This window comes from Lycium ferocissimum, chromosome 9 (assembly GCF_029784015.1).
Source record: "Lycium ferocissimum isolate CSIRO_LF1 chromosome 9, AGI_CSIRO_Lferr_CH_V1, whole genome shotgun sequence".
NCBI lineage: Eukaryota > Viridiplantae > Streptophyta > Magnoliopsida > Solanales > Solanaceae > Lycium > Lycium ferocissimum.
Window position 1 is genome coordinate 28,210,117 of NC_081350.1, and position 14,297 is coordinate 28,224,413.

Below are 14,297 nucleotides of genomic sequence, written 5' to 3' on the forward strand. Positions count from 1 at the left end.
AAAAAAGGGAGATTTTGTCATTTGTTGCAAAGAATATTAACAAGAGGAGCAGAGAATTTTTTTTTTCTTTTTTTGTTTGGGTGACTTAATCCTCGTAGATGAGTACATTTCTTTAACTTTGTTTTAGTTGACTTAATTCTTAACTCACTTTGTAAAGAAGAAAGTACACCCTCAATGGGTCAAAATAACAACTCCTTAATAAATGTAGGAGTAGATTGGTTAGTGTGAACAACTAATAAGTATTACTCCTACGAGTATCATAATTAATAACCCAGCATCCTTTTTTCCTTTTTAATATAACTAAGCAAAGGATAAAGAAAAATAACGTAATTGGGTTGGTTCGAATTTGTGACGCTTGAATTCGATTTATTTAATTTATCCGTTAAGTAAATTTGGTATAATTGATTCTTGATGGCCTAGATTGTAGGTTGAACTTGAATGAATTGACCATCAAGCTGGTTTCTAGTGGGATAATATGATTCATTTAGTCCAAGTTAAAGAGTCGAATTTGAATTATAAATCTTGATAGAGAGTATTTTCCTTTTTAACGGGTCTTATACGACTTGAATCGATATTATTCGGTGTCCCAAAGCAGAATCAAACACAAGTGGAAAATTATAAAAATAAAATAAAATAAAAACTAAATTGTTTTTGCATTTTCCTCCGGAGGAGGGGTGCTACAAAGGGAATGAAAAAATATAGTAGTGGACTCTACCTACATATTTGTGAAAGTGAAAAAATGAGTCAATTTTCTTTACAGAACACTTAGCTGTAAGTTTTAATGATGTTGAAGATTACCTTTGTTTATGGAAGCCGTTATTTATTTATTTATTTCTTAAGTCAAAGTACGTATGATACCATAATCTTTTCTCACAAAATGTCTAGATTAATGTTTGATCATTTATAAAATAATATTTATGTCCTTTATATGGAAAGATTATGATATGATTGGTATGGAATTTACAGATTAGCAAATTAATTGTAACCGTCATTTTTTCAACTAAAATATGCTGGTCATTTTTGTGCATATGTTTGATTCACCGAAATAAACGAGATAAGAAGGTATCTAGATGACTCATGTGAATGATTTATCCGTTGCTTTATCTCAATATAAAAGACTTTATATCAAATAATCTTTGACTGATAGTTTACCATGTTCAGTTGAAGAGATTAATATGCCATTAACCACAAATTACTACACTATAAACACCCAATCACCTCTTTTACCTAAACATGCGTTCACTTCACACAAATTTGTGTAATATGGCATTTTTGGCACTATAAGCCACTAACTTCAAAGTCCAACTATAAATTCAGAGTATTTGTCTAATTGATGTCATACATCACGTGGTGCGACAACAATCAAGGTCTTGAAATCATTTTTGCATCTTCCGTGATCATTTTGTTCTATAACAAAACAAATAAAATATTGTCATTAAATTTTTCGTAAAGTTTCTGAAATTGCTCATCCAATCTTTTACTTCCTTTACTCTTACATCTCGGATGAAATAATTTAATTCCAAAACCGAAACTAGACATTTACAAATTCTAAGTACGATACGTTCTAAACTCTAACCTTTTCATGATCAAAATGTAAAGAGCAATTAACAGATCATAATTAAGTCAATATTTCCTTAGTTATTAAACTCGTTTTTTACAATAGAAATACTACACAAATAAATTGAAGGTAAAATTTCTCAAATGACTACCTTATTGTAGCTTCCTACCATTTGTAGCTACCCTTTTTAATATTACCATTCGTAACTTAAAAATCAAATTTGATTACAGTATGTTTTCGCATGTATTTGTTGCCCAAAGAATACATGAGCATGCTGATAAAAAAAAAAAGGAACATGCTCCTTTATTTTAGGTCAGAATGGTGGTGGTATTAAATGAGTAATTAAGATATTTTTTATCTTCTTTTCCGCAAAATCTCCTGTAATATTCCCTTTCCTTACACGTTTCTCTTCTTCCATGCATTCTTCAACATTCAAACGTAAAAATTCAAATTTCAAATTAAATCTTCAACACTCGAAAATACATCGACAAAACAAACACGATCAATCAACAACCAATGTATTTGAAGTTTTCAATATTGATTTCGTTTTTTATTTACCCATGTATTTGATAGCATAACTAATGTATTTGACGTTTCCAATCAAACTCCATGTATTTTATATTAAATATCATGTAGTTGTGTGAGTAACAATTTGCATCACCCATGTATTTAGTGGTAATGTATTTGAAGTTTTCAATATTGATTTCATTTTTTATTTACCCATGTATTTGATAAGCATAACTAATGTATTTGAAGTTTCCAATCAAACCCCATGTATTTTAAATTAAATCTCATGTATTTGTGTGGAAGAATCACTTGCATCACCCATGTATTTTATGGGATTAATTTGAACAAAATACATAAATATAGAATAATAACACAAACTAGATGAACGATGGAATTAATGAACAAAATACACAAATATATAGAAAAACTTACAAAAATACACCACCAACCACAACAATTGGTAGTTATATCATAGTAACATACACAAATACATATATTTTTCGTCTTTCAAAACCCTAAAAAAACTTACACACCACCACCACAAGCAAAAACAATCACTTCCACCAAGTTTTTGAAGAATAAAAAAAAATTTCACTTAAACAGAATACGATGAATCTTCTTTCTTTTCCTTTTTTTTGAAAAAAAAAAAGAAAGAATGAGAATGGAATGGTGAAATTTTTGCGAAGGGTGAAGAGAGGAAGAAGACGATCATAAAAGGTAAGAAGTTATGAAAAAGGAGAGAGAATGGTAATGTATATTAAGTGATTAATATTGTTACCATTAAAAGGGGATATGAGATTGGTGCTAATTTTTTAGGTGTATTTGTGAAATGGTAATTCAAAAATTACTTGTGTAGCTATAATAGTTAAATTAGAAAAGTATTTAGTTATTATTAGTAATTAAAATAAAAGGTAGTTATTATCACTAATTATGTATTAGAAGTAGCTATAACACGTAAAAATTCCTAAATTGAACCAAGAGTTCTTCTACCAACACCAAAAATTTTCATATATATATATATATATATATATGATGCCACCAAAAGCTATCCAATAAAAAATGCCGTTTAAGTTCCATTCTTACTTAAAGTTACTACTTCCTCCATCCAATTTTACGTGTACGTTTTATATTTGATTGAATACGAAATTTATAAAGAAAAGTTAATAAAAACCTTTAAAATTTAAAATGGAAAATAAATCATAGATATTTATATGAGCATAAATCATCTCAAATAGTAAAATGAGATTTTAAAGTGAAAATATTTTAAATAAGGAAAACATGATACTTGCTCCGTTTCAATTTGTTTGTATTACTTTCCTTTTAAGTCAATTTCCCACTTTTCATGTGACATATTTAAGACCACAAGATTAAAGTTATTTTCTGGTACATTTTACATATCTTTAGTTTAATACCACAAAATTCAAAAGTGTTTTTATTTTCTTAAACTCTATACCAAGTCAAAACCATTCAAACAAATTGAATTGGAGGATCACATGAAATACCGTAGCTGCGTAGCATACAAGGAGAAGTAAAATAAATGATAAATTTTCAACACATACTACTCTCTCCATCCCAATTTATATGACACTCTTTCCTTTTTAGTCAGTCTAAAAAAAATGATACTTTTTTATATTAGTAACAATTCAACCTTAAATTTACCTTTTTACCTAAATCAAATAATCTCTATGATTTGTTTTTAGATCATAAATTGAAAAGCCTTCTTTTATTTTTTAAATTTTATACTAGTCAAACACCTTCATATAAAATGGCACGGGGGTATGGAGTTGAAAACAAATAATTTAATCGAATGCTCCTACTATAATATATGATAGCCGTAAATAAGAAGTCGTAGAACGCTACGCTTCTTAGCACAGTAATAGCATGTGATTAAATAGTAAAGCGATGGGAAACCACAAGCTCAGCTCAGCTGGAAATACGTAAGCCGCGCGAGCAAAAAAGGCGTGTAGACCAGAATAGTGGAAATAGTTGACTCTCTCAAGAAGAGCCGCCGCCAACTTAAACAAAGACTCTTTCTTTCTGTGTTCTTCCAAGCTTCGGTTTCGCTGACTAGGAAATTTCTAATCATTACTCTCTTCCCTTCCAACCTCCGCGTATAACCAAGAGATTACAAGATTCCCCCCCCTGTAGGCTGTAGCTATCTATTCCCTATTATATATCCATCGGGTGCACATTTTCCTCCAATAAATATTTACCTTAATTAATGTGAACTTATTTAACGGCTATGTAATTAAAGAATTCTTTAAAGCTTGTAATTTTAAATATTTTATATATTTTGAAATCGACGTAATTCAATTCGATGTCGTATGCCTATTCAAAAAAACCTCAAACTATTCTAAGTGAATTTTGAAAAATAAAATACAAATACCATATTAGGGGGATCATTGGATTGAACCCTTGACAGGCACTAGACCAATGGGCCAAAGACATAACCGAGTAAATTAATTCACTAGGAATATTGTACCCCATTAATTACAGAAAATAAATAAATACTATAATCATATACTCCATCAATCTCAATTTATGTGGCACAATTTATTTTTAATCAGTCCGAAAAAGAATCTCACTTTTTTATAATTAAAAACAATTTACTTTTTTTTTTCTTACCCTTAATGAAATTATACAAATATTTTTAACCACAAAATTCAAAAGAAACTTATTAATCCGCTGTGAATTTTTCTCTTTTTAAGAAGGGGGTATTATTGGAAAAGGGAAATGTCAGTAACTGTTGAAAACGGGGCGTTAGAAAGACGGCTGGCGTTTGGTTGAACGAACCTAACAACCACCACCACTTTCCTTCACACTTCCTTAGCTTTTACCAGTAAAACTAATAATTAAATCCATATTACTAGTATTATTATATATTACCCTCTTTAGATTAAAATAATAGTAGTAACAATAATTCAAAATAATAAAAAAGTAAAACGAAATTTCCAGCTATTGAGCCCTACTAAATATAAAACTATAAATTCTCCTCTCTTTTCTCTTTTTCCGTTTTCTAAAAGCCAATACTTCTGGATTTCCTTTTACTGTTCCCTTCTCCCTCTCTCTCTTCCAACCGGAAAACCTCTTCTTCTCGCCGGAAAACCACTTTTCCGTTTACCGGTTAACAAAGTAACCGGTGAATTCAAACGCACTCATTCTTTCTCGTTTTTCGTGTAACTGAGTTTATTCGGTTGGTGGAATCGGTTTGATCTCTGAGTTTGACACGTGTCGTGTAGTGTTAAGGGAATGTGGCGAGTATAAGGAGGTTTTTTTGGCATTTTGTGCTCTAGATCAGGATCTAGGGCTTGACTGACGGTTATATTGTTGTTTTTGGTAATTTTTTGATTTTTTTTGTCTGTGAAGAGTGAGTAAAGACGAAGAAGAGTAGAGAAAAGCCTCGTAATGAGATGGTATGTTTATTTGTAGGATGTATGTATTTTGTATTTTTTTTTTTTTGTAATATTTTGAGTTACTGAATGTAAATTGTTTGTTCCTTGCTTTCAAGTTTGGATCTCAAGTATTCTTAAATTTTCAGTGAAAATTGGCGAAGTTTTTATTTATTTTTATTTTTATTTTTATTTTTGCATTATCTTTTCCCGGTGATTCTAATGCTTGATATTAACTAATTTTACATATCGCAATGACGGTAAACTATTTTTACAGGAAAATTTGAACTGATTTTTTCAGTGTTCACAGAAAATTTTCCTGATTGAATTGTTTGACACTTTCACCAATTTTCTGGAAGAAAAAAAAAACTTTTCAAATTCAGTTTTGTACTGTAGAGAATTTGTTTCTGTTTGCTTCAGATCTTACTAGTTACATTATGGCCCGTTTATTAGAGATATTTGTTTATGGATTGGCCTAATTTTTTTTTTTTTTGAATAAATAGTGTCTGGTTTTTCGTCTTCAATCCTTTCCCCCCTCTTTTTATTACTGTTGCAGAAAAAATGTTGACAAAAGTTAGAAAAAATTTAGTATTACTTTTGCTCTTTGAACTTGTCAAATTTTGACACATCAAATTTATTAGCTACGATGTTTTCTTAATAAAATTATTATTCTCACCTGTGTTCACACCTGCTTTTTCTTTGTTTTGGGGGATTAATAGTGTTCACACCTTTAAATTCTTTTTCATACTTTTTACGGATAGTTTTTGCGTGGGTAAACTTTTTAGTGTTTGTTTGGTTAATAACTAGTGCTCTTTCACCTTATTATAAATAATCCCTCTCCCTTGGGTCATGTAATTGCAAGCTTCACAAGGCCAGGGGATGGCTAATTTAATGTAGTTATGGTATTAAAAATGTTTTGGAGCTACTAATAATTGAATACCATATATTTCAGTCATGGTCATACTATTTCCTCATTATGTTGTGGGTTCCCTTGTGTCTCAAAAGTACTAATCCCTCTGTCCCGATTTATGTGATATAGTTTGACTAGACACGAAGTTTAAGAAAGCAAAGAAAAAGGAAGACTTTTATTTATGTGGTTGTAAAGTGTTTTAAGTTAAATTATTTCTAAATATAGAAATAACAGACTTAAAAGGAAAGTGTATCACATAAATTGAGACAGAGGGAGTAGTAGTACTTTACAAGTCAGATTAAATCTTTGAATGATTAGCTGTCTGTTCTGATTTCGAGATAAATCTTCTGATTTTTCCGGTTTGGCCTTGTTATGAGACTGTTTTTCTTACAGCTGATTATGAACTCTTATTATTCCGTAGTTGAGCTGTGTGAGATTTTGTATGCTTGTCTTCATTCATAGCATACAAAGTAATAAAACGGAATATGTGACAATGGTTTAGGGTATGTGATACTGTTCGGCTTGCATGTTCAATCTTATTGAGCTTATTTTCACTATGGCAGGTGGAAGGGAGAGTCCGCATGTCGAGGGAGGCTAAATTAGAATTTTTGAAGCGAAAGAGGCTTCAACGAATGAAGACAGAATCTTTGAATGATCTTGGTTGTGTCAGCAATATGCTGAATAGAAGTGGAGGAGATGCCCTAAGATCTTCTGCTTCATGTGGTGTTAGAATCCAGGTTAATACCGATACATATCCAGGATCTGGGGCTTCTTTTAATGGAAAAGATGTTTTCTCAAAGCACAAGGTTGCAAAGTTTGACACCTCCAATCTCGACTGGATTGATAAAATTCCAGAATGTCCAGTATACTATCCAAATAAGGAGGAGTTTGAAGATCCTTTAGTTTATCTCCAGAAGTTAGCTCCTGAAGCTTCAAAATATGGTAAGGCTTCATCATTTTTCTTTGTGCTTCAAACAAATTCAGTGGTATTGCTATTACCCTCTGCATTCTTCCTCTGTCTAGGATGTTTTGCCTTTTTTATTTGGAGTTGCTGTAACAAAAGCAAAAGTTCTAACCCAGCTATTCTTGCAATTCAGCTACTGTAAAATATGATATGCAATTTTTCTGGACTCTGTTCTTATTACTATAGACAATTTATGGTGCTGCTGGAAGCTTAATTGTGACTGATAAGAAATAATGCTAGATTTGAAATGTAACAGGTATATGCAAGATTGTTGCTCCAATAACAGCTTCTGTTCCTGCTGGAGCTGTTTTGATGAAAGAGCATGCTGGTTTTAAATTTACTACTAGGGTACAGCCACTTCGTCTAGCCGAATGGGACACAGATGACAAGGTCACCTTTTTCATGAGTGGGAGGTTAGTTTTTATTTGTATTTGGTAATTGCTCCTGTTGATTAGTTATTTGCCTCAATTTTGACTAGTGTGGTCTTTCAGGAATTATTCATTTCGAGATTTTGAGAAAATGGCGAACAAGGTATTTTCTCGACGATATTATAGTTCTGGATGCCTTCCTCCTACATACTTGGAAAAAGAATTTTGGCATGAAATAGCTTGTGGAAAGACTGATAGTGTGGAATATGCCTGTGATGTTGATGGTAGTGCGTTTTCATCTTCTCCCAATGATCCACTCGGGACAAGCAAATGGAATTTGAAGGTGCTAGTCCTATTAACAAGTCTTTCTGACTGTTTCCCTCTTTTCCCTTTCTCGATATCATATCGAGTTTTATGAAACTGTCAACTTGTGTGCCATCAGGAGGCACATTGGCTCTTGTCATGTTTTGGAGATATCTTCCTCTTAAGTCCTCTTTTTCTTTTAGTCTTCTTCTTTTCTTCCCCTTCTGCTCCCAAGGCAACTATTTCATTTCCTGCTTTGTTTTTTTTAGACCACAACTCTCCCCCTCCTGTCAACATTTAGCTGTATTCCTAAGGAGGTCAATGGTGGCCTTATTGTTTTGAATAATTACTTTTCAAGTTCTAATTATGTTCTCTACTTTGTGTTTTCAGGGACTTTCTTGGTTGCCTAAATCAATACTGCGACTCCTTGAAAAATCGATCCCGGTACAGTGATTATCTTATCCCATCCTCCATTGAAAATATGAAGAGATAGTAAATGTGTCTCAGTCTCTTATTGATATAATTGTTAATTTCCAGGGAGTTACTGAACCTATGTTGTATATTGGAATGCTCTTTAGTATGTTTGCTTGGCATGTGGAAGACCACTACTTATATAGGTATGTATTCTTTGTTTTGAACCATTTTAGTCCTTGTTATTTCAGGGCCTGATCATCTTTTTGTCTGTTTGTAGTATCAATTATCAGCACTGCGGGGCAGCAAAAACTTGGTATGGTGTTCCAGGTCATGCAGCACTTGACTTCGAGAAGGTTGTGAGGGAGCATGTTTATACCAATGATATCTTATCAGCTGATGGAGAGGATGGAGCTTTTGATGTGCTTTTGGGGAAGACAACATTGTTTCCTCCTAATATCTTGTCAGAGCATGGTGTACCTGTGTATAAAGCTGTTCAAAAACCCGGAGAATACGTAGTAACTTTTCCTAGAGCGTATCATGCAGGGTTTAGTCATGGTAAGAGTCTGCCTTTCTTTTACCCTAGTAAAAAAGGTCTGCTTTGTTTTGATTTTAGTCCAAGGAAACATGTGTGTGAAATCTGCTTAATCAGACATCCCAAACAGATAATTGTCTCATCCTCCATTATTTTATGCTTGATCGTTCTGGTTCTTTGAGGACGTAAAATTTCGGACTCTTAAATCTTATGTCTTTATATGCAGGTTTTAATTGTGGTGAGGCGGTTAACTTTGCAACTGGTGATTGGTTTCCTATGGGTTCAATTGCTAGCCGTCGCTATGCACTCCTGAACAGGGTGCCTTTACTTCCCCATGAGGAACTTCTCTGCAAAGAAGCAATGCTTCTGTGTACGAGTTTGGAACTGGAAGATCCTGACTATTCCTTTTCAGACTTGACCACTCATCATAGCATCAAAGTTTCTTTTTTGAATTTGATGCGGTTTCAGCATCGTGCTCGTTGGTGCCTGGCAAGGTTAAAAGCATTTTCAGGCATATCCTTATTCGCACATGGTACCATTCTTTGCAGCATATGCAAGCGTGATTGTTATGTAGCTTATCTTAACTGCAACTGCTATGCTCATGCGGTGTGCCTTCGCCACGGTATTTTGCAATGAACCTTCTCATTCTTTTTCTTGTTGAATTGTATTGGCAATGCTTGTTGGAACTGATGTTTGGTCGTATGGCTGTTTTCCATCAGATCCTAGGTCACTTGATTTTCCTTGCGGCAGCAGTAGAACCCTTTGCCTAAGGGAAGATATATTGGACATGGAAACTGCAGCTAGACAGTTTGAGCAGGATAAGGTGGTTTTGCATGAAGTTCAACAGCAATCTAGAAAAACCGATGACTTTTCTCTTCTTTTAAACTTGTTTCCACGAGCCGAGGAAGATGGTTATGTTCCATATTGTGAAATCAATTTTGAATGGGCAGAGGACTCAGTTGAACAGCAGACAATTTATGAGCAAGGATCCAATGCTTCTGCCCCAGTTGTGTCTGATCTTGACTCTTCAATGGAGCCAAAAGATAACCTTTCCACTGGTGTTAATGTAAGTAGTCTTCATTCTGTATGAGCCAAAAGATAACCTTTGCACACGAGCTGGGGTGCGCACCCGAAGGGTAGCGGCTGCGGGTTCCCATGTCATAAAAAAAAAGTAGTCTTCATTCTGTAATACTGTATATGCCAACTTTCTTTGAGTTTGAGTTCTGCTTTGCAGAAACAGATTATTTGATCTCAAGCTAATCCAGCTCTCAACTGCAGGTAGGAAATGCTAACTGTAACTTAGGAGATAGTGCAACAATGTACTTCCACGGTGATGTTTCTAGTTGTGGGAGTGAAAGATCAGAGATCTCATCCAGTGATAACAATTTTAAAGTTCATCAGAAAGTAGCTCATGAGGCAGATCGTAAAACTGTTATAGATCAAGACAGTGATGAGTCTGATACAGAAATTTTTAGGGTGAAGAGACGTCCTAGAGCAGAACATAGAAGCGTACAAGATTCAATGTCTATCAACATGGAGAACCAGGTAGAGCTTGATAGAAACATTGATACTTTTTAGTTAAATCCAAATATTTCATTAATTAGTTTGCAGAAGGGGTAAAAGATGTGTGATTAAATGCTCCATTTTTCTATTTCTTTGTTCCATATGCCCATAATTTATACTTATGTAATTGTTAGTGCAAGGACAGTCGCTTCTGTCCTTGTATGTTAGTGTTCTGTTGTTTATCATTAGGACTTCCTATCTTTTCTTATCCAGCTCTAGAGGAATAATGGGATATAGCTTTATATTTTGCTACAAGGAATGTTTGGTAGCTTAGAATTGTCTTCCACTTGACGAGATTCCTTGCTTAGAAAGTGAAACTAATTGCTTTTTGGAAAATAGTTTTGACCACCTAATAGTATGCTTCCATTTTTGAATTTAACTTCATTGACCAGTTTTACTGTATATTCATATCATTTTCCTTCAGCATTGAAGTTCCTTGCTTTTGGAGCAAATCAATAGTCTAAATAAGTATTTTTGGCCTGTGCTTTGCAGAGTTTTAAAAGATTAAAGAGACATCAATCAGGACGGGTCGGGCCATTGTGTTTGCCAGAGTATTCCTCGGCTAATGATATAAATCATAGATCTATTGCTATTTCTAGCCATTCTAAAGAAGCATTGGACTCTCATCCCAGAGACAAGTCAATAAGAGGTGGTACAGTTCCGGTCTCCATTAAGTTGAAGAAAGCGGCTGCTAATGAAGAGGCATTGAGCAAGCAAGATGAGAACAAGAGAGATCACGGGTTCCAGTTCGAATTGGGGCAAAGTATGAGGGAACAACCCAGAACAGAGAGTGGGTCGAAGCGATTGAAAGTTAGAGGTCCTTCAGTTTTAGGGTTTGGAGGCAGGATGGATTGAATGAATAGGTAGCTAACTGAAAAAAGTAAAAAGCATCTTGGCTTGCTTGCCCCTGGAAGGTGGTGGCTTATAGAACCTGACTTTGCTAACACATATTCTCTAACGGGGAGCTAACAACACAATATAAAAGCTAAGCATTTTGGAAGGGCAGCAGCAATGCAACTTTTAACTCAAGCTTTAGATTAAAGAGGTATATTCTTTGTGCAGGCCTTTAAAGTGGGGCAACAAGCACACTGGTGATTCTTATGGTTCTCAGGCCTTGGCAGGAGAACCTCTCTCCTTTTCCACTGGCAGATAGTAGATTTTGGGTTATTGAATTCTCTCATGTACATTTTATTTTGGTTAACAAATTGATCCGATTCTTGTGAGGTGCAAATGGGTATTCCCACTAGCCCTCTGATTTAATGTGAAGTCTGCTGCCTCCCTAGTTAGGGTTCATTATTCTTTTTGTAGCTACGGGTCTTCTTTTGGCTTGAGACTACATGAATAAATACATAGAATTTTTTTCCTTTGCAACCTTTACTTCTCGTCCTCAATTGCTGGTGTTTAACTTTATACATATGATTTCGTACTCTTTAATTTTAGAAGTAAAATTGTCTTCAATCAAGTGCTATGTGTAACAGTGGCACATTTGAGGGAAAAATCACATGACCGAAAAATTTGCTGGTTTATAGGTCTTCACTTGGGTTGTTCCTTTTTTGTCATTTGGACTGGTTATGTGATTTATCCCTTCTTTTTTTTTTTTTTTTGGTTCGCATAGCTTTTTGGGGAGTTAAGACGTAACAGTCACTGGAGACGTGAACCTACTCTGCTGACCTTTTGGAATGTAGAGTCTTCTTGAGTGCTTCCGTTTACCATCTGTGTTAAAATGGGAGTGGGATAAAATTGATAAATAGATGGATTATTAACCTGTCCAAACGTTACTTGGTTGAGACGATTGGATCAAAATAGGTTAAATAATGACCTTGGGTGTGTTAATGTCCCTATTATTTATGCACTTAATTCATTTTAACTCGTCCGGTTCAGCTCATTTAAAGCTTGGATTGACTTGGATTAATAAATATGTTGCCCAAATTCACCTACAAGATAACTTGTAAAAATTGAAATTTAATTATTTCTGTGTGATGTGCGATATACAGCTATAATAAACAAAAAGTTTTATTAATTTTTTATGCTAATTAAGCAAATAATAGAAAAAATAAACAGAAATTTAGAACTTGGTAAGATTTGAATGCGTTTTGCTGTAGCCTAGACGGGCTGAATGGATTCCTCCCAACCCCCCGCCCTACCCCCACCCTAGCCCGTTCTCTTGGCGTACGCACTCGGCCCAAATTAAGTGGTATATATGTAAACAGACCTATGCTATTGGCAACTTTTTGTATGAGAATTCACTCTCTTTCAAGTAAGAACACTGCGAATATGATTGGTAGTTATTTGGTCCTTCTCTTCAACTACTTAACAATCATGCATATAATTCATTATTCGTTTTAATCATGATAGTGTCGTCTATTTAATCTAATTTCAAATATATCGGGGTATTTGGTAACTGATTAGGTTATAGTAATGATTGTTCCATGACGTGCTAAGTTTCTTGTACGGTTATAAATTTAGGCATAATCGTTTGATTGATGTATCACAAAAAAACAAAAACAGCTGCTATTTGATTAACGTTTTCGTTTATCCCTTCTTGTCATTAATCTCCTTACCTTAGCTCCACCTAACATTCGATTTTTTTTAATTAAGTTATTTCTTTCTAGAACTGCGTACACCTACCTTATATACGTAAGATTTTATTGATAACAGATACTTGACCCTATATTAATTATTAATTAATATTCATAAGTTTATAATTTGTTCTGTGTAGCATATTATAGAAGAAATTTAAACCGATATGCCAAACAAAATGACAACTATGGTGCAAACGGTTCTTTCCTATATATTGGAATTAAGGTATGCATTATTTTGGTTTCTTCTTGTTTTTTTGTGGGTGCTAGTCGAAAACAAATGTTATTCTCCAGCCATAACTGTGCTATTGCCCACTCAGTTTAGCTTCGAAACCTATTATATCAGGGGTAATTTTAAAAGATATACATATCAACGCTATACTTCGCACGTAAGTAACCATATTCTCATTTTACATTCACATAGTTAACAGTATCTCTTTTTTAATAGGTCAAAAGAAACCTGTATGCATTATTATGAGATATTTATATACATAAACAGTGTATCTACTTTATATAAAAATGTATAATCGTATATGTAAATGTATCTACTTTGTATAAAAAATTATAACACGTCACTAGCTGTGTAAATGAACTTTTTCTACGATTTTTAGTTGCATATTTATTCAAAATCAGTTCAAATCTCTAGCAAATGACTTATAATTTTGTAGACAACCTCCTTATAACAAGTCTAGACAACACCCGGCCACATCAATTTTTTCACAAATATAATATTTGAAATTCAAACCTACTTACTCAAGCTTGTTCAACAATGATGAATTACCTTTATAAGATGTTTTTTACCACGCAAATCTTGCAAAATCAGTACTCTAACCACAATTTGAACTCCAAACTCAACAACAAATTGAGTTTGTCAACTAACAATAAAGGCAGTTGAGTTGAAAAAAAGAATAGTGAATTGACCTATCTCTCAAACAAATATACAATATGAGTCATTTTGGGTAGGGCTGAAAGCATGGCCCATTTTGGTGATAAACTTAGACTGGGTGAATAAGAGTGTAAAACTACCCAACTGTAGTAATAATACGGACTAGACACTCTTCCGCCTAACTTAATCATAGTATTTTGAAATTTACTTCTAGAAGTTGGAAACTCTAAAATAATGATTATTTTTCAATTAGAATAAGTTCAATTTTGAGAATTATCCTCCCCCACCAAAATAATTAGGCAAATACGCCCATAACCCATTGAT

At 33.7% G+C, this 14,297-nt stretch overlaps 1 protein-coding gene across 1 annotated transcript; it reads left to right on the forward strand.

Moving 5' to 3' along the window:
* The first annotated feature begins 4,999 nt into the window (after window positions 1–4,999).
* LOC132030133 (lysine-specific demethylase JMJ13-like) lies at window positions 5,000–11,885 on the forward strand. The gene is made up of 11 exons (XM_059419631.1): window positions 5,000–5,478; window positions 6,928–7,306; window positions 7,585–7,741; window positions 7,820–8,039; window positions 8,390–8,443; window positions 8,537–8,616; window positions 8,691–8,968; window positions 9,172–9,567; window positions 9,665–10,011; window positions 10,224–10,490; window positions 11,001–11,885. Exons 1-11 carry the CDS (start codon window positions 5,476–5,478, stop codon window positions 11,361–11,363), a joined length of 2,544 nt encoding a protein of 847 aa, XP_059275614.1. The 5' UTR covers window positions 5,000–5,475; the 3' UTR covers window positions 11,364–11,885.
* Window positions 11,886–14,297: the final 2,412 nt, after the last annotated feature.